Below are 21197 nucleotides of genomic sequence, written 5' to 3' on the forward strand. Positions count from 1 at the left end.
TTGAAGAGAAAAGTCTTACAACAACTAGTAGCACATAATAGAACAAAAAGCACATCCTAACAGATACTTTCTGAAAACATTTTATATAGCTATACAGTTTAATACAAAACATGACATAACATTACCATTTCAGTGACGAAAGTTCAAAATCTTGAATAACCCAGGAGGTTATCCCTAACAAACATAACATTTGTACAGAACTCAGACTTGTGTTTACACTTAAAAGATATTGATTTTATTATTACTTTTACATATCCATTGCTTCTTTTGACACAACAAAGAGAACATGGAACTTGTTTCTTTGGGTGGTGTATATGTGTGGATTTGGTAACAAAATTTTGGAAAAAGACCAGTGGAAATTTCATAGCACAACATTATATGGATTTTTCCATGGGAATAGGAATGACTAGCCTGTTTCACGACAATCAAACAATGCCATGGTACCGTGTCCCTTAATCACCACAGGAAAGTTAAACACAACAAACATATTCCTAAGTTGTATCACAAAAACCTGTACGTTTTTCTTGTGAGTAAATAGTTTTTCAATATTTCGACATTAAGCAGTTATGACATAAAAGCAAAAGATAATTTATAGAGAAAAACACGTAAAAAGAAACATATTGGAACACTTTCAAGTCTAAATGTACCCTGATAGTACCCTGGTGCCTGTATTGAAGTTAGTGATTAAGCTGTCAGGATTTCACCCTGCACACCTGACTTTAAGTTAGATTTTTCTGTTGCTTCTTATGATAGGTACATCACACCAGCTTAAGACTCCTTCCTGATGACTCACTCAGTGTCACTTTCTTACAGATATTTAAGTTGCACTTCACTTTCAGTATACAGTACCTGTGAAATAGCTCACACCCTTGCACTTAGAATCAACATTTCAATAACATACAGAGAAGACAGAAAGATATAAGCAAGAAAAACAATTATCACGAAGGAGTATTAAAGTGCATGTTAAAGCAGGCCATCTTCTTTAATTTACACCACCTCCTTGCTTGTCAGTACGCAAATTGCACCAATTTTTATTCCTTCCATTCTCACTCACACAATGGTAAGTGGGAGTAAGTTTGTCTAAAGGAGTCTTAGTGAACACATGAATCACATCTCATATTGGCCCAGAACTTCATAACTATAAGGAGGAAATGAAAAAAGTTCTGATAAAAATCAATGCTGAATATTTTAGGAAAATTTTAGCACAGGATACATACTCATAAAATTATTTACTTTTAAGAAGCTGAAAATCTGAGACCTGTAGGCCTTTGAAAATCTTAGTCTGGTTCTATTAAGGATTCATAATTTTTGAAAAATGAAAAATATTATATTTACTTTGTTAAGCCTCTTTCATTAAAAAAAAGTGCATAACTATAAAAATTAGGTACCTGTGATATGAAGCAGAAATACACATAACTTTTAGTCAAAGAATCCTTTCTAGTCATTACCAGACAATACACATTCTCAAATTCACCACTTCAAGCATTTTCAGTATCACAATCAATTTAAAGTTTGAAAATCTAAATTCACATGAGAAAATCAAAATTAAATTACTGAGCTTGAAATCTTCAAATTGAATGACCATACTGATAATCCATACTCAATTCTGCATTTGCCTAATCCATCCATAAGAAGTACAAATTGTGATTTCCTTGCTTTGGATGTGCTGGAATCGCACAAATTTTAATTCCTCTTGGGAACCCTCTTGGGAAAAAAAGTCCCAAACTGGCAGACTATGGATTAGGTGCACTATTACCTGCACCTTTACCTACCTCAGAACACCTCTGTTTTTTTCCCAACATGATTTCTAAAAGGACCGCCTCCGGAAGACGGCATTTCCAGGAGTGACGTTATAGCTTCAGAGACGCTGTTTCGATGGCACTGCAATGTCATTCCCAGAAGTACTACCTTCTGGAGGCGGGTCCTGGTGGGAATGATATCACAGTATGACAAGTATTGTCAGGGTACCTGCAGATAGGCACAGAAACTGGGTAATAAAATGCCTGCATGTCCATAGTTATAATGAAACTGCACTCTTCTGCTAGCTATTCTTACCTTATTTCTTTGGTCTTCTTGAAGACAGGTTTCCCATCATTTTCTTCTCCAATATCAAAAAGGTCTGAATACAGCTCCTTATTTTTGTGGTCAACCTGGAAGAGTGCACACCTATCTGCATTCACCAGGTTTTTTGCATATATCTATAGACAAAAAACAAAACTAGAGTTAACGGTCATGAGTTGGATTATCTCCAGTCATTTATCTGATAAAAATATACACCCCTGTAAAAGTTTTGAGAAGCTGTCCAGTATAGAAATCTTTTTGAAGGAGCAATCTTATTATAATACAATTCGGAAGTAAAATCTTGAATTCAATATTTTCTCTGTAAATTTGAGCACACTCTTCAAGAAATGCAGGAATTTCTTCAGAGACATGAAAGTTTCCCCCCCAAAAATAGGCTTTCCTGTTTAATTGTTTTTTAAGGCTTTCCAAAATAGTACCTTTCTTCCCTCTATGTTCAGACACTATTCACTCTAACTTGATTTTAAATAGATAAGTTAGATCAAAACCTAATGGCAATTTTGCCTTTTTGCTTTCATTTTCAGTGCAAACATATTGGTATTTAATATCCAGCAAAGACAGAGACAGACATAACAGAGAATATAGTGTTTTCTTCTAAAAATCGAAGTGTGCCTGTAAAAAACAATGACCAAATGATCCTTGTGGGTCCTTCCCAAGTGAGAAATATTTTGTGGCACTGTGATTCTGTCATTAGAGGTATCATTGTGGATTACCCAATGCAGAGGGATAGGAAATGACTGTACCCTCTCCATGTCAGGGACAGTACTTGCACAAGAGACGAGACTTAGAAATTGTGCAAGAACTAACCAAAGCCCAAAGGTACCAGCCACAGCCAAGTATCACAGCACAGCAACAGACTTGCATGGTCTCTATCTTACTTTGAACCAACTAGTTTTATCTCAGCAAAAATAACTCCCAGAAGCACTGACTGTCAGAACAGAATCTTGTCATGAGAACACAGCAGCTCTTCACTGCTGTGAAGTGTTTCTCAAACATACAATAGACTTTCTGAGAAAAAGAGGGAAAAGTGAGACAAAAATCAAAGAATCACTGTGTTACGATGCCAATACACAGGCACAAGAACCTTCTCTATCCAAATCAGATAGGTCTTCTGTGTTTCTTATTTGCTCAGAAAGTACAGTAACTTCATGGTAGAGAAGGATCTGAGGTGAAACTCTATCCACTCAGTCATTCAGCTACAGAAAGAGGCTAACAAAATCTTCATGTGCAATGCAGGCAGTTGGTATGTTTTAAGGATTCATAAGACTTCCATATGAATCACCTTCCCCAGCCGTTCTCTCTTGTATTCCAAAAAATAGAAACAAAACAATGCAGATGGACAAATATTCAGCACTAAAAAACCTATATGAGATGAAAAATGATTGAGAGACTCTAGTTCTATGCCATAGGAAGGAAACTGCACAGATACCATCTAGCCCAAGTCCATAACTTGGAGGGCCCTCCCATACCAACTGAATCTGTGTTTAGGAAGATTCTGTTGTCTTCTACTCCATCACAACAGAAAAGTCAGGGAGACTGCAATCTCAGAGGTAAGATTTGTGCATTTTTTTCCCCTAGAGCATTAAGAAATTTAAAGACCTTAACCACTTGGATTGCTTATTGTTTTGCTCAAAAGAGAGTGAACAGAAACTGCCAAAAGGACAAGGGGTCCAGTAAATGCTTCTATTCAGATACTGTTTCATATTTCTTTGTAAAATCTACAGCACAGAGTTGATTTTATACAATTAATCTTTTGTGGTTTAATGCGTATGACTCAAGAACTTACCTTGGTCATGACTCATGCTTTTCAAAAATGATTACTTAAACAGTACTAATTGAGAAATAGTTAATGGGATGAGAGAGTTTTACTTCTATAAATCCCTTGTTCAAATCCTGACCAGTGGTTGAAAGAGAATATGAGTACAAAAAGTGCGTTCTGCACTGTCAGGGAAGCCAGGGAGCACTGTTTGCATAAGCTGCTTATAACTGCTCAAGCAGAAGGGCAAGAAAATTGGTAAGGCAACTTAAACTTTTACTTCCCTTCCTTGCATTTACATTCAAAAACACCTTTATATCACTGGCTTTGCTCAGAGATTTTTATGAAAATAAAAATGAAAAGAATGGAAAGAAACACACATAATTTTTCTTTAGTATTGCAGGAACAAATCAAACCATAAGTACAATCACTAAAGGGCAAAATAGCGAGAAGTTCTCAGTTTCTCAAAAGAAACTGAGCTCTGGTCTTTTCTCACAGTGAGATACAGAATAAGCCATAACATGATAAAAGGACGCTCCCATAAAATGGCAGTAAATGTACAAACTCATAATTCAGCTAATTGGCTCAAGAAAGAGACAACAGCTACAGCTATAAAGGAAGCTGAGTATGAAACATCACACAGGTTAAAACACAGAATCATGATGCACCCAAGTGTTGGAAAAGATGATGAAAGAGTAAGCACATTTTACTGCCAATTGTGTTTCCACCAGATCTCTATTCACAGGGAAGAACAGTGAGGAATATCAATATTTGTTCTCAATGCCATATGTTATGTTGTACCAGTTCTTTTAAATGCTAAGCTATTTTTAAGAGGTTCATTTAAATTGGAAAAGTCAATTTTCAGAAATGTCCTATGTGCAGAATTCTTGACAGCGTACTAACTAGAATAACACAAACATTGCAGAATATTTTCCATTACTAATTCACGTTTCTAAATAAAACCACTTTATTGTTGTTTACGTTCTAACAAAGCTGTCTTTGAATAGTCTAGCTAAGAATATCACTTTGAAGACTGGGGCATACATCAGAGCATTGTTGAAAAGTAATTTTTTGAATGTGCAAATTTTAAACAATGGTAATCACAGACCTGATTCAGGTTTACACTTAGGAAAAAGAACTGCAGAATGCAATGAATGTGCATGAAGCTAAAAAGCGTAATTCACATGTCAAACACTCAAAACGTAATAAACAGCCAGTTCACCCACATTTGTTAACACTATTCAGGAAATAATTCTGAATTCAAAATTGATTTAGAAACTCATAAATTGCTTCTGAACAGTTCTTTAAGTATTAAATAGTTATTTCAATGGGAAGAACTAACAATTTGGCTTTAGTGGTTTCTATAAAACATTGACTGACTGTCACTCTAGTTTTCCAAGGTCTTACACATCTCATTCAACCATTGGAAAAAATATCCCAGGAGTAATTTTTAAATTATACCCCCCTGCTACAGACAGTAATTTCTTCAGCAGAGTTTTGTAGCATGTAGAAAATTGAATTTAGAAGAAGGAATCAACATCACATACTAAAATAAAAAGAAAACCAGAAGCCTTTCTGTTACAATTTCCAAACTTTCTCAGAACGCAATAGTAAGCACTTAGTTCAGACACAGTGCTGTTTCATTCCTTATGAAAGCTGTGAACAGAAGTTGTTGCAAAAATGAGAAATCAAGCCATCCTTTACCACTTTTTCTGTATAGACATGTTTGTACTGTTTGTATTATGTGTTCGCTACAAACAGCTGATATATTTCAATGACATAATGTCTTCAAGGAAAGGAGAACGAAGGACTTTACTACCTACAACTAATAAACTTAGAGGTGAAAAAGACAACTTACCATTATATGTTCAAGTAGAGAATCTATTGCAACTATATTATCAAAATATGTTCTGCAGAGAAAGAGAAGTCAGTAAACATTGGCATTTAGTCAAACACTTCTCAAACTATTCCAGGGGCTCTTCTTTCACTACAGCTTAACATGGAGCCAGAAAAGGTGAGGACAAACCACTGCACCTTGAAAATCACTGATTGGCTTGCTACAGCACAAGGGAATTAAGAAATGGTCCTAGCTCTGTTCCCTTGAGCCATTATTCTACAGAATTGAGAATATGCTTTATTATACATAGAATTTGCTCTGTAGAAAATGGAAAAGACTACCAAATATTGCCTGCTGTGAACTGAATAGGCTCCTGCTGAGCAATACCAAGAATGCATCAAAATGCTTTGGCACCTCTAACACACTGAAAATTTTAAAAGCAGAAGAGAAAAGGAAAAGAAAAGAAGTAGAAAATGATGACAAAAAAATTTCTTTTAAAACACCAAAAATTGGCTAACTCCATCTCATATTATCTAATCCTTAGCACTATTTAAAAGGCAACTATTTAAGAAACTCTTCATGAGTTTTCTCTATGAACAACAGTTGAAGTTGAAGAAGGGGAATGATCTTGTGACTTAAAAAATAAAAAAGTTTTTTAAAAAAAAAATCTCCGTTTCACAGTAAAGTGGTAACTGTTCAAGGACAGTCAAGAACATTGAAAGATAAAGGTCAAACTTATTAGTAAAAGAAGTCTAAATCTTCCACATGCCAAGTATTAATAACCCTCGGATTACAATGCTCCCAGCAGACAAAAGGCATTGTCCCGTGGCCTTGAATATATACGCAGCTCAGTTCTGTTTGGGTCTAGTAGAAAGGAGATACAAAATACACTGGTCTGACATCATCAGGGGCATGAAGAGGTGGAGCACTGAATACTCTGCCCTTTCTAAAATGTTACAGAACATGTCCCGGTGACATTGCACAGTAACCATTTCCTCACTGAAAAGGAAATTCTCCTTCCATGTTAGAAAAGATACAGACTACTTCCAAGAGGAATCTAATTTATTTTCTTGCTGATACAAGTCTGTGCCTATATGAAGTTCATGAAGATATTATTAAATGATATCCCAGTTTTGCGTCTTAAAATACAAACTTTCTTCTTTCATTGAAACTAAAAACTCTAGGAAATTATAATACTCGCTAAGAATTATTCTTCTACAGAAAGGCATAATAAATATTTGCAGTACTTACTACTTATTATCTTAAAAACTTAAAACAACTACAAAATTCTTTAAAACAATCTCAATACTATGCTAGTTCAAGAAAAAAAATTGCCACTTCATAAATCTGGACAGATTAATATTGTTTTTGGTAAACTAGTTCAGTATGGATGTTAGCAACATAAAAGCACTCTGGAAAGGAATATAATGGTGCTAGACTTGTAAAAATGCCCTTTGGGAGATATGCTCTGAATCATGTTGAAATTTAAAAAAAATGTCATCCTGAGGAAAAGTATGGAGAAACATCTGGATACAACCAGCTTGCCCGCCTTTCAAGGGGCAGACTCCTCCCTGTAGTTTATTACTCTCCCTTCCAGGTGGGTCAGCTTGGCTGCCTACATTCCTGAGCAATGGCATAGGAATCTGGGATATCCTCTAATCTCATCAGCTTGAGAACTGTTCATCAAGACCCACACAAGTGTTTGCAGCAAAAATACAAGACATCTCATTTTTCCACAGTATCATCACTACTTTGTGATGCACTTTCAAATTTTTCCTCCAACTAGTTTCATAAAACTCTGTTAAGCACTCCAGATCAATTTACCAGAAGTACAGCTCTGGTTTATCCTTTAATTTATTGGTTATCTTTGTCTTTAAAGATTCTTACAGCAGTGACAAACAAAAAGAGATGAAGGAAGAGCAGATCACCTAAGACACTAAACTGATTTTGCAAGTGTAAGCTCAAGCTTTCACACTCTTTCTGTGCTTTCAAATTAATATTGCCTTATAGTGACAAGAAATTAAAAGCAAACATATTACATGCAATAAAAGTCTTTGAAAATTAAAAGAGATCCTGCAGAAAATGAACAGGAAGAGCAACCATGTGGCAACCCTGATTCTTAAAGGATTTAACTCTGAAATCCATGTATTTATGAATACATGCATTCATATCCAAAATGTTGTTGGGAGAATAGGGGAAGCTGAAGCTTACTAAATAACTTGCTGTAAAGTCCTTTCAAACCTTCTAAAATTGCCATGAGACACCAAGCCTATTTTTCATTACTAAAAAGATGGCCACATTTAACTCTGACAGAAGAGGTGGGAAAAAAGAGAGGAAAAAACCCCATGCAAAAGACCACAACAATAAATAAATTCTGTGAGGTATAAATGAATGTGACATTTTCATCTGCACCACCACCACAAAAAAAAATTATGAAAGGGATACACCACTGCCACACATCCCACTTGTTCTTGTCCCTGTGCTGAAGTTTGCCCACCCTCTCAAGTGTGCCTCTGCACCTGCTTGTGAGCTACAGTGAGTGGCTTCCACTGCTGCTACTGAGTGAACACAGGTAGATTGGAAGAGCCAGGCTAGAAAAGCTCATCAAAAAATCATAAGATTATCTTGCACATCACACTTACTTCGATACATCAAGCAAGAAGTCATTCAGCTCAGTCTGCTTGGCAAGGCCCCGGCACACCTGGAAGCACAGATCATAGAACCATTTGCTCCAGAACACTGATGCCACAGGGAAACTCAAGTCCCATCCCTTTAATTTGTATGAAAACAAAACACCAGTACTTGTGTGTGTGTGTACATACATGTGTGTGTATATATATATACACACACATATCTGCTACAGCACGGTATAAAATTAAAGCTGAATTTGTGTGCTGAGTTTCAATCTTAGCTATCTATCTGCTGAGTTAAAACTGTGAAACACAAGTAAAATCTTTCCTAAGACTCAGTTAAATCTGTTCGTTTTTACACTTGTTCATGCTGTCTCAAACGCTGTCACTGACTGTGATTATGGAATGAACATTTCCTTATCCAGACCCTCAGATCTTCTGAGAATGTCAAATATTTTGTTTCCCTTCTCCCTTACCACATTTTTGCCACTTTTTCCAGGCTGCAAAGTAGCATATAGACACAACTGCAGTCTGACATCAGACAAGTTTAACTAAGCTAAGCAGCAGATGATATATGCTCAACTCAGGGAGAAATCAGCATGAATATGAATACAGAAAATAGTATGCATACTTCTTTTTAGAAGCAAAATGTCAGATGAAGCAAAGCTTTCAACTTGTATTTGTACTTGACATATTTGCATACTCAGTATCTGAAACACAATTGTACATCTGTATATTACTAGAGCAAGCACTGAAGCCAAAAGTAAAAAAACCTCTACTGCTTGTACATTTTACACTCACAGAAGTATCACTTTGAATTAGTAATATCTTTCATCTGTGCAAAGTAGATACAAAATGCCAGGTCAAACTCTTACATTCTTCTCTTGCAAAACAACTTGGGAAGAGCAAGCCCTCTGCTTAGAAGAATGAAGAGAAATAAAAATGGACAAGCTTGAACTTAACTTTCCCTGTTGTGTTTTGTTAGATGTGAAAGACTTCTCAATCAAGGAGAGAGCAATTCCTACACAGGTGAAGCTACAACTGCATGCAATTGCAGTTCTACTAGTGTACAATAGCCTGTGCCAGCTAATTCTGCCTAGATGGGAATGATCACCCCCAAGTCAGTGACTTCCAGCACAGAAGCAGAAAAGATTAGAGACTACAAGAGAAAAGCAGGAAGCTTTCTGCATGTCTTCTGACAAGTGTGTGAAAGACACCTTGAAAAAAAGAATGTCATGAATTTCCTCCTGGGAGTTGACAGAAGAATCTATTTTAGCATCTTCTCTGAGTTGACAGAATATGTTTAGTTTCAGTGTTACCATCCTCTGCTAGCTGAAGTAACAAAAGCTATTAGCAGAGCTGCTGGGGTTTGCTAGAGCAGCTTGACACTGACGCTCCATTAGGCACCCAGCTAGGGACAGCATGAAGCATCCTTAGTGGCAGTAGTTACAGGACCACGAAGCAGCTAGTGAGGATGGCTTAAAATAGGCTTTGCTAGCAATACTTCATCATTTCAAACCGAATACCAAAGCAGGAGGAAAGCAACCAGTTAGCCTAGCAGTTGACTTTCTACAAGAAAAAGAAAACAAAACAATCCTGCAAAGTTGTTGTGATAAATCTGCTTTAATCATTATTTATCTAATTTGTTCAAATTTCTTTCCTTTAGTACAAATATTGTTTGTTATTTGATCCATGATTGCAAGTGAGGAAAAACTAGTTCAACAAACACCAAAAATGTTAGCATATTTTTCCAGGTTCAAGGAATGGGCTCCAAGCAATGCTTTAGCAATGACCTCCAGTTAAATCTGAACACAGTCCATGCTCCTACGAAATACATTCTGGAAGACAAGACACAGAATAAAAAAAAATGAAAAACCACTCACACTTACTTGTACTTGATGTATTGCTACTGAAGCCCATGCAAGATTTGCTGTTGCAACCTGCAACAAAAGAGAAGAAACTCTCTCTGAAGAAACCTTGAAAACTGCACATCAGTGACATGCATCTTTTCTCTATCTACCTGCTAAGCAAATTGACTGAGCTGTTTTAGACAATCAGGCAGTAACAATTTAAGGGAAGACAGTTATTTTGCCAAAGTCTCAATGTACTTGCAAGTGTTTCAATTTTAGAGCTTACCAATGGTTTTCAGAAGCAGCCATGAGCTCAAAAATACAACATCAAAACAAACATCTCATAAGCCGAGGGCTTTAAAAATTATACTGTTGAAAGACATCTGCCACAGAAATAAAATTTGCCTTAACAGCTTTCTGGGGCTGTATCTCTTCAGCAGTAGCTACTTCCAGCTGTAAACAGGCACTGTTTCTCTCATTACTGTTTTGGTGGCAGAAGAACCAGACCTGATCCCTCAGCTCAAGTGTTTGAAGTATGACAGTTTCCAGGCAACATTTCAAACAAATGTCATGTAAACTGCAGCTAACTATGATGTGCTACCATGCATAATCTCCTGTCCTTGAAGCACAGGAGCTTTAAAGGAACACAGGGAACAGAAGCACAAGAGGTCAGCTTTTGCATGCCCTCCTAAAGTATTTTTTTATTTTATATTTTTAAACAGAACACTTTGCACACATTTCATAAAAATTGCTAATGGCATCCAAAAGCTTTCTGAAACCTGAAAATGAAAAGAATGCTTTAGAAAACTCAGAAAGTGACCTTAAAATATTTTTAATTTACTAATAAAATACTTTCATTCAGCAGCCAGTCTTTTCCAAATAAAACATTACGAACTTTAGCTATAGAAGCTATTTCATAAAACATTCATATTTTCATAAAAAAAGTGCATGTCAGAGACTTATCTGAATTGTAGCTTGATTAATGTAATAGGAAAATTTAAAAAATTAAATACATTGTGTGTAGGCTGCAGAATTAATGAAGCCTGGTTTTGTATGAATGCCTGTTCTTTGTTCTCTGAGCAAGGACAGTGGCACCACCACACTAATCTAGTTCCCTACCTTGACCTCGGTCTACTGGTGAAAAAATACAAGGTGTGACAACAAGCTGAAGTGGCACTGACTACAGAACTAATATACACAGGTAAACATCAGATGAATGCCAGAGTACTTAGCTTACTGATAAACAAAACATACACTTGACAAATACTGCTGCTGTTTTCCTTCTTTGGGAGGACTAGTTTTAGTATCTCTTGCCTGAATATCTTCTGTCCTTTTCACACAAATAATTCCTGTTCAGTACAGCTAAACTGCACCATGGTGGATCTCATACCTTTCAAGACAACACACCTGCCTAGAACTCATTCCATTTTGTCCTGTGTGTTCAGATTCCCTTCTCTGGGGGATGGCACAGAGAAGAAATTCATCTTTACATCAGGGACACGTTAATGGGGCGTAACAGGGATCCTAACCTTGACATGAGAGCACTTTGAACACCTTTAGTACAAAGGTTGTTCAACTAAAGGTGTTCAACAAAGGTTGTTGTACTAAAGGTGTTCAAAGATGCACTTTGAACACCTTTAGTACAACACCTGCTCAGCTTTCAAATCTATTTGTATTTGGCTAACAGCTCCTAATTTCAGATTGACAAATGGGCATGTATGGACAACACAGCTACAGAGGAATTGTATGAACAGAGTAATGCATGCAGAACAGTCATGGAAAGGGGAAAATGAGTATGAATGAGAATATCTGGATAAGGAAGCATCAGAAGTTAAAAAAAAGCAGAGGAGAGCTTTATGAGCATCACCTAGACTGGCAGGTCATCCAGATACCAGCACTTTATACACACTTTCTAAAGAAATCTAAGTCAGGAGACAAAGGACAGTGATCCTGACAACTCACAGAGATGGGACAGGCTAGAGAGAGACAAAGCCATTAGCTGCTAAAAGCTAAAGAAAAGCCTGACCCAAAACCAGCACATGGTTGTCAACCTAGAAGGAAACCAGGAGACCACAAAGACTCAGCAGACAGCATGCCTTGTCCTTCTGTTGCAAGGAATTCTGGAGGCACCACCTGGATACCTGGAACTGGAAACACCACCTAGACAGACTCATCTTGGTGCTGGAGCACGTGCGGCAGTAAAAACATGGATGTAAAGATCAGAAACCTCTTTTGCTTCACTTTTGATTTAAAGTAAAATCTCTTTCCCCTCCTGCAAGACTCAGCACTGAGACTCGATAAACTGTTGCTGTAACATTGCAACACTGTTTTACGATGGGGTTCATTACTTTAGAAGCTACACCAAAGAGTAAACTAAAATATTTTTTTAAATCTTACCAATATGTAAAAAAAGCTGTACTGGAAAGTTAAGATTGAGACTCAGATAACTGATCATTGTGATTTTGCGCTTTGATGTTTGATTTACACTTACATTTCATTTACCTGCCCTGCGTTAACTTCTCGAACAACTCTGTATTGAGTTTATAATCAATACTGGAACTTTGAATCTGTTTATCCACAAAATAACAACATGAAATTCTTGTAATCGTATGTTTTATCTCCTCTGACTGAAAATTCAAATCACCACCTATTTTCTTTTCAATAATAACAAAAGCCAGCATGAAATAGATATAAACTCACGAGAAGTGCAAGAGGAGGAAATTTGGAGTGGGGGGAGGGATGGGAGTGAAGTCCTGACCGTGGTGGGGAAGTGGGCAAAGGCTGCACAGGAGCTCACCTCTTGGTGACTGTGGTGGAAAGCTTCTTTGCCCCAGTGACGGTAAAGCTCCAGGATACCAATCAGGTCACCAATCGCTGTGACAATTGGCAGACACAGAACAGATTGGATACGGGTCCCCGACTCCAGTCCAGTACCTTTGGGAAATCGCTCATCCTAGAAAATGCAAACATAATCTGATAAGATGTGATATCTAATAAAGCATTAATAGCAAAGACATACTGATGTTTTCCTCCTCCTCCTATCTGATCAAATCTGCAGGAAAATCACAAAAGTCACAAAAACTCATCTCTCAGCATAACTTCTAGACAGTAGTAAGACAGCAACTAAAAAATGTCATTTTGAAGTCTCAGCATTAATTTACATATACAGATAACTTTATTGATGTAAGGTCAGAATTAGCTGTGATGTTACACCCAGATTTGAGTTTGTTTATATAATGTTTTTTTCTCTATTCTCACAGGCAGAAAAACCAGCACATTATTGCCAATGCCACGCCAGATTAAATAAAAGCCCAAACAAGTAATACTACCACCCAACATCCTTCCCCCCAAAAAACCCTAAAGAATTTGTAATCACAAAGTGGACTTCCCAGATCTCAGCATTAAAGTAGACAACAGTGCTTTCAAGAAAGCAAAAACTGAAACTTGAGGCTAAGGCTTTAGGTTATACAGTTATAAACCTCAACCAACTCTTGAGGAGGAAAATGCATTCCCAAAAAAACTACACATGAGAGTAAGCATCTTCTTCCTCTTCTTACGCATCCAGAATAAACTGGCGCAAAAGATACAGAAACAAATGTTCAAATAACCCTACCAGCTTCTATGTAAGGCCCAAATACATAATTTTCAGTCTTCATAGAGCATGTCCAAGGCTTTATGGCTTCACTTCCCCATGTAGGAAAATTCAGGCAGGCCTAAGAAAGCACCTGGATGTCACAGGCGGTGCGGCAGTCACTGCCCAGTGCCCAGTGTGCAAGACCCACTGCCCTGCACATCAGTGCTTCAGTACCTGATTCACACCTTCCCTGCAGGCTGTGCTTGGGCAAGAAAGACACCCCTTCAAGGCTGATCAAAATCTCTCACTTCTCAAAGAAAACAGCAAGTAATCTCTACCTTAATTACTAAGATGACAATCAATTTGAACAAATGACAGACAAAAGAGAGTGGGAAGCACTTTGAAACACGAGCCTTCTGCTTTCTCTTTTTAGTTCTGTCCTCCCACAAAAAAAGGGCTGGCAAGTCTACCTGCATGCGCTTCCCTTTTGCTGTTGAGAAGCTTCTAAAATCACACAAAGGCAAACCATCTCACCAAAATGAATCTTGCTGTTTGATCAATGAATCACAAATATTAAACCAAGAAAAAATTTCAAAACTCCTCCTCACTAACCCCATGATTTTAGTAAAATCAAAATATAGAACTCCTGTATGTAAGGATATAATGATATTAATTGGAAATGACCAATAACAATTTAAACCTTTTAACTGAAAAAAACCATACAAACACATGAAATCTAAATAGTCCAGAGAGTGGAGAAAGCACTGACTATTACTACAGGGAAAGCAGTTTCTGCCTTTCAGTTTTGTGGCTCTTTTTAAGTGTACTCACGTTAGGCATTTGGTATTTGTTTATAGCCCACGTTTGCTCCACTAAGGTCATATATTTTTAAAAAAAAATTTGTTAAAAGTAGAGGCAGCAATTTTCCTTTTTTTTTCCTTTGGTCACAGCATCTAACAATTGTTATTCTGGGAAGAACTTGAAAACATAGGGAACATTGAAGAGAGAAGAAAATGTAAACTTCCTTGGTGTTCTCAAAACCAACTAATCACAAAGTGCTTACTCAAAATACAGTTTGAAATCCAATTTCATAAAATTTTATAAATGCAACTAATGGATGAAGTGTTTAAAAAAATTTAAAAGGACCGACATACAGTGTCAAGAATTATCAGAATGTCACCTCAGGAACTTCCAACTCCTGTTACAGAAAAAGGCTTGAATTTTGATATCAGTTACATTACTGCACTTTTCATGTAGATCTACTGATACTATCAGTATTTTAGCTTTACATTAGAATATGCAGAGATAAAAATCCTGCCTAATAATCAGAATTCTAACTGACATTCTTGTCAGTGTCAGCCCTGTATTAAAATTAAATCAAATTTGATCGACTACATGAAAGTCTTCTTGTTAGGGGTTAATATTTCAAGACCAAGAAGACAGGAGTTTTAATTGGTTGTTTTTTCCTATTGACGGTAGTTCCATCATATCCTTTACCTGACAACCAAAAAAAAGATAAAATAACCCAAAGTCAAAAAAACCTCAAACCTGTAAAACTAGAAATAAATGAAGTATTCTTAAATTATTCCATCAGCTAATCCAAACTCAGATTTACTTTCCTGGTATCGGGACAGATGTAAATTCTATAATTAAATGTTTATCTCAATAAACATTTCAGCATCAACACATTCATTCTAAGAACATGCAATATCTCATTAATATCAATATATATATCAATAATATTGATCAATATATCAATATATATCAATAATTAATCAATAATATCAATATATATATCAATAATTAATATCAATATATATCAATATCTCATAATGCAATATCTCATTAAGAAAATAAAGCTTTTTACCCCCAGAATATCTTCTACTAACAACGTTTTTCTGGATCTGGCTACATAAGCAGATACAGTAGTGCCATGTGCAATGGGTCCTGCAGGAATGAGTCGTGGGTGTCCTTCTTTAGCTCCCGGTGGTGTGAATACACACAGACTCTAGTTAGAAAGAAAAAAAAAAAAGAGAAAAAAAAGGGAAGAAAAGCAATTAGAAAGCATGATTACTTTTACAGTTATGTACAATAAAGTAAATAACGTAGAGAAACACAGCTTTTGACAATGAAAAGTAGTTGAATAAACTCTGCTTAATTCTCCTGAAATCTTAGAAAACCCCACTCTAAAGTCATCCAGGTAACTCCAGCACAACTCCTGGGGAGCACAGTGGATAATTTAAGTCACTTGTTATTTATATCAGGGTAGGATTGCATTTACTTTGAACACATAATACACAGCATACAAGACTCACTCAAGATAACATTATCTTGTAAGAAAAACATTATCTTAATTTTTTTACCTATGACACACTCATTTACTGCAATAGAAAGTACTCAAAAAGTAGAGATAATATTTAAACTTCTTGTTATATACACCAGAGATAGATGACAATGCCACACCACAATGTATTACTAACACTCCTCTTAAGAATGGCCACAGGTTGTGCTGCTGATTAATTTCACCCTCAGAATTTGCTTTCATTAGTGCTGCAATCAGACAGGAGCTGTTTTCTAGCATGGGTTATTACAGGTAAAATTTGCATACAGAAATTCAGCACCTACTAGCAGCTGTAGAAAATGAAGTGACGGTATAAGGTGCATCCTCTCATAATTCTCCCTTCTTTACAAACATGCATGGTCTGTTATAAAGCACTAGTACTAAAAAATTCCAAAAAAAAAAAAAAAACCAACCCACTGAAATGTTCAGAAGCTAAAGAGATGCAATATAATGCACCATAAGAAGGTACTCCTGCAATGATGAAGATTCCTTAGCTGTAATGGATTACCAGCATGTTGGATGGAGAATGTTGAGACTTTATGCTGAGGGGAAAAAATGGCCAATTAAAAGTATGAAATTCATAGTCAAAACAAGATTGAAGTCTATCCAAGAAGAATCAGTAGTCCAACCAATAGGGTATTTAGTAAGCTCAAAAGAAAAACACTCCAAATTCTGACAAAACCACTGAGTACCTTTTTCTTAAGCAGAAAGTCAGTCCCAAAAAATTCAGCAAGACAAGAAAGTGATTTTTCCATCCAGCAACTCACAATAAAGTGAGTTTTCCATTCATTTGCTAACATGTGATATAGATGAAAATTAAACTGTCTTAAAAACAACAAGAAAATGGAGCTGCCCCAAACTATTTTAACAAGTGATTTTTTTCAGTAGGAAGGAAAGCTGCTTTTTCCATGGACTAGCTGCTGAATATTCACATTATTTACTCCATTTTGATGTCTTGCATTACAGTACAAGCACAAGAAATCATGGAATATTCTGTTTATTCTTATCCTAAACCTGAACCTTATTCTTCAAACCCATTTATGCTCACAGCTTCTTTCTGTGGCCCTTAGAAATAAGATGCACTTGAAAAGTCAGAATGTTTATTTTCCAGATGAATTATAAGAATTCAATTTTAAAAAAAGCAACATTCAAACAATCAAAAACCATCTAATCAATACATTGAATCTGTCAGAACAAGCCTACTCAATACACCAGAAAAAAAGCTCCATTTACTCTTACTTGCTTGTAAACTAATAAAGATACAAATAATTTTTAAATAAAAACTTAGCTTCACAGCTGCTTGCCTTCATAAGCTTCAGTTCATGTTTTACATGCACTTGAATAGAATGAAAAAGAACATTTTACATAACATAGCCAAGAAAAGCACACCATGATTTAAAAAAAAAAAAAAAAAAGGACATTCTAATAAAACTGAGGAAACCACAGATCTTTGTTTATTTAGATCAGTGTTCTGGTATAAAATAATTTTCAAAAAATAAAAAAGGCAGTAAAATATCAAGAGCATAGAAATACTGAAATACATATCATAGTCTGATCTGCTATACTATATACTTAAGATCTACTATTTAAAATATACTCTTATAATAGGAAAAGCAACTGAAAAAGTGGTTTCTGTTGAAGAGTACTGCAAAATGTAGAGATGCAACAGAATGTTAAAAGTCTGATTTATGTAGTCCAAGTAGTGGAATGAGTCAAAATCAACAGGACAGAGAGCAAAGCTGATTTTGCTGAAGATGCCAAAGAATAACTCTTTTATTCACACCTTCTTCTATGCTTCAGATACATTTGGTTCTTTTTACCATGGTATCAATGCATTACATATAGCAATGTAACTGTGCTACTTAAATTATGTGTGTAAAATATGCTTTTCACACTCATATCCTGAGGATGCCCAGTCCTAAACATAATACAATGCACAAATCTTTGTCTTCTCAGAAAGAGCTTCTCAAAACAAAAAAGAAAAAAAAAAAGGAAGAAAATCGAACAACAACTTGCACCAGAAAACAAAGAATTCACTTCTCCCACACCTTCAATGGCCAAAAACCTGTGCTGACTTTATGAAGTATTGCCTGCTAAGGCTGCTTCCACCAGCACAGTCTTTCCTGTGTCCTTGTGTATCATTCTGTCTGGTAAACCCCTCTGTTGCTAACACAATGAAGTATTGCTGTGAACAAGTTTCCCTATGCTGAAAGAAGTTTGTGAACATTATTTTACTTCCAGCTTCTGCAAAAAGGCGTTACAGAAGCAACCCCATTCTGCTTCTAAGGAAAGTTGCAAACCTGTGGCTAAGGGGTCAGTGATCTAAAAACTCTTCTAACTACCCAACAGGTTCTAAATTTGCCACTGTTCCTCCTAACTGCAGAGGTAGAAATGACTGTGCAGAACAAATGATAATGTTATCCTAACCAGGCAGCATTATTAAAAAGAAAGGCAATTTTTCTCCTAACCATACATGAGCCAAAATTAATCCATAAGCTTCTACCATTCCACACTGACTTTATACATACAGCTAATGCTGTGAGTGGTTGTACATTCCACATTTGATGAATTTAAATCTGAATGAGTTTAAATGTTTATTGCCAATTAATTATGTAGAAATGTCTCCAATAGAAGGCATCAATGGCAAGGTCAGCCAAACAAAACAAAGTAAACTGGGCTCTGCTCTACTATGGCATGTTACTGAAATAATTTCTGAGGTACCCCACAGACAGACCTTTATGGGAATCTCTAAAATTAACACTCTCAAAAAACAGCAGGTTTTTCACATCACCTCTCCAGCTCACTTTTATTTTCTTTCTCTTAAGAAAATACTTATGAAAAGAAATGTATTGCAGTGATGGTAAAGTTTGGGGGACATCTACTTTCTTCTAACTGTGAAGAACTCCAGCATTATTTTAATTTGCAAATGTACATTCCAATATTCTTTCACTAGCTCAAAAGGTAATTAGAAGTGTTTCCATACAGACACCAGATATATTGTGTACAGCTTCACAAGTAAATGAAGAAATTAATAAATTTGGCCCTTTCAAATTAACTTGCATTTTCTCAGTTAGTCTGAATATTTTACTTCAAAAAAAGACAGTTTGTGTTTCTGGTAATGATAATAAACAATGATTAATAATCAAAAAAAGAAACAAGTGGATCTTCATCCACAAGTTAACCAATATACAGTCAATAAAAAAGGAAATATGAGAATATTAGGGCCCCTGATTTCCCAAATACTATACTGATAACTCACAATGCAGTAAAAGGAGACAGCAGGACATTTGTGCACTGCTCACAGACTCTTTTGCTGCTACTACCACTTGCAGTGAGCCTCTAAGTCAGTATCAGAAAGGGATAAATACAAATAGCTCATTACTGATAATGCTATGTCACTGTCTCTCTCCAGGCAGAAGTTAAATACTAAAAGATAACTAGTGTAGAAAGAGCATTAGGTATCTCTTCTGCTGATGAGACAGAAGGCAACCAAAATGGGAGATTCAGTCTGGATCTGAAAAACTACCAAAAGGACAAACATTGACTTGGAGAGGGAATCCTTTGGAAGCTTCCAGGTTCAGGCATTCTGGCACCTGGCAGTCCACAGGACTCTCTAATTCCCAGTTTTGACCTGTTTACCCTCCTTCCAGACAAAGGCAGAACCTCCTTTCCTACATCAGTCTTAACTACCCTATTGAAAATACTCTTCCAATAAGTTCCATATGGTGATGGACTTCTTTCTTTAAATGTAGTAGGCAGGGGAACACTAAAGTTTGACATCAAGAACTTCCTGTAACTTGTCGAAACCCTAGAGCACATGAAGTTCTTTCTTTCCTTCCACCTGTGACAGGACAGATTGCTCTGGGTGGGCCTAAAATCTTTGAAATTACTCCTCCCCTCCTTGTTTAGTCACTTAATTCACTTTTTATAAATCGACAGCCAAAAAATCTCCTATTAATTCTGATGGATGTAACAGTGTGGTTTGGAATCCACTAATGACCTATCATGAACACAGAGATCAAGAGGTTGTTAAAAAAGCAAACTGAAGCAAAACAGAAAGTCCAAAAGAAATTGTGACCTTAACAAATGTTTACACACTGGTGAACACAGACAAATATTGCAAAATTCACCATTTCATCTTGGTGGTATTAGGCTATATAGTTGAAGGATTCAATGATTTCAGAGATTTTTCCAACTTAAAACATTCTATTGATTCTATTTTATAAGCCATGTTTCTTAGGCACTCTAGGTATAGGTAACATATTGTTGTCTCTAATATATTTTAAAAATACTAATGTATATACAAGCTAGTATACAGGAATGCAGAATGATGTACTGTAACTGTTTCTTGAGGGATATAAAGATGAAAACATCCTCAATTCACAAATAAACTTGGCTTTCAGAGACATAACAAGATCAGAATATACTCAATAAGCCATAATACCATGGGGTTTGGTGCTCTTTCCTTGGTACTATGCACTCAGTCTAGTAACATGATTAAGTAATTTATCTTGAATCTCTTACTGTGGCTGAAAAAACCTTCTTTACTTCTCATCTCTAACAGCTACGAGCATGCACATGAAGAATTACTCATGTTCATCTTGTCATACTGGTGTAACTTGGCCCCACTGTTGGTTTCTCTAGTGAAAATCTAATGCTTGACAGAGACAGCAGAATAAAATCCCAATAAAAGAAAATACAAATAGTAGCAGCAAGTCTCATAACACAATAGCATCCGCAACTCTTGACAGATATTGTTACAGCACTAAGTAAGAAAACTGCAGTTTTCAGTGATTTCCATCTTAGGCTCTTCTGATGAAGATGACAACCACCAGTATAATTGATGCTCTTTTTCTAGCCACTGTTGGTATGCAGTTTGTTGGAATCCAGCTCAACACCGAATCCTATCTCACAAAACCTAGAAACCATTCAACCAACTACATAAAGTTTGTCAGGATTGGAATTAAACTGCAAACATGTATTCATCATCATCATAATTTCACAAACAGTTATTTCTTCTTTTCATGTAACTACTCATAACTAACCAAATGACAATCATAAACCAATTTTTCTAAAAGCTCCTTGCAGAAAAGTAGTCTGGATAAGAACCAGACATTTTAATGATTAAAA

The 21197-nt window shown here is 36.1% G+C and overlaps 1 protein-coding gene across 4 annotated transcripts in view; it reads right to left on the reverse strand.

Annotated features, from left to right (window-relative positions):
• The window catches only part of PDE10A (phosphodiesterase 10A), a 162879-nt gene that overhangs the window by 22979 nt on the left and 118703 nt on the right, over positions 1-21197 (reverse strand). Inside the window, exons 6-11 of one of the 4 annotated variants that reach the window (XM_026793061.2) lie at positions 15594-15734; positions 12950-13105; positions 10192-10242; positions 8315-8373; positions 5694-5745; positions 2056-2150 (exon numbers count right to left, since the gene is read on the reverse strand). In XM_026793061.2, the coding sequence (XP_026648862.1) occupies positions 2056-2150; positions 5694-5745; positions 8315-8373; positions 10192-10242; positions 12950-13105; positions 15594-15734 (554 nt within the window). Of the gene's footprint in view, positions 1-2055; positions 2199-5693; positions 5746-8314; positions 8374-10185; positions 10243-12949; positions 13106-15593; positions 15735-21197 lie in introns of all 4 variants that reach the window. The other 3 variants (XM_005486482.4, XM_074537377.1, XM_074537376.1) reach the window with 3 other exon arrangements.

This window comes from Zonotrichia albicollis, chromosome 3, assembly GCF_047830755.1.
Source record: "Zonotrichia albicollis isolate bZonAlb1 chromosome 3, bZonAlb1.hap1, whole genome shotgun sequence".
In the NCBI taxonomy this organism is placed as follows: Eukaryota; Metazoa; Chordata; class Aves; order Passeriformes; family Passerellidae; genus Zonotrichia; species Zonotrichia albicollis.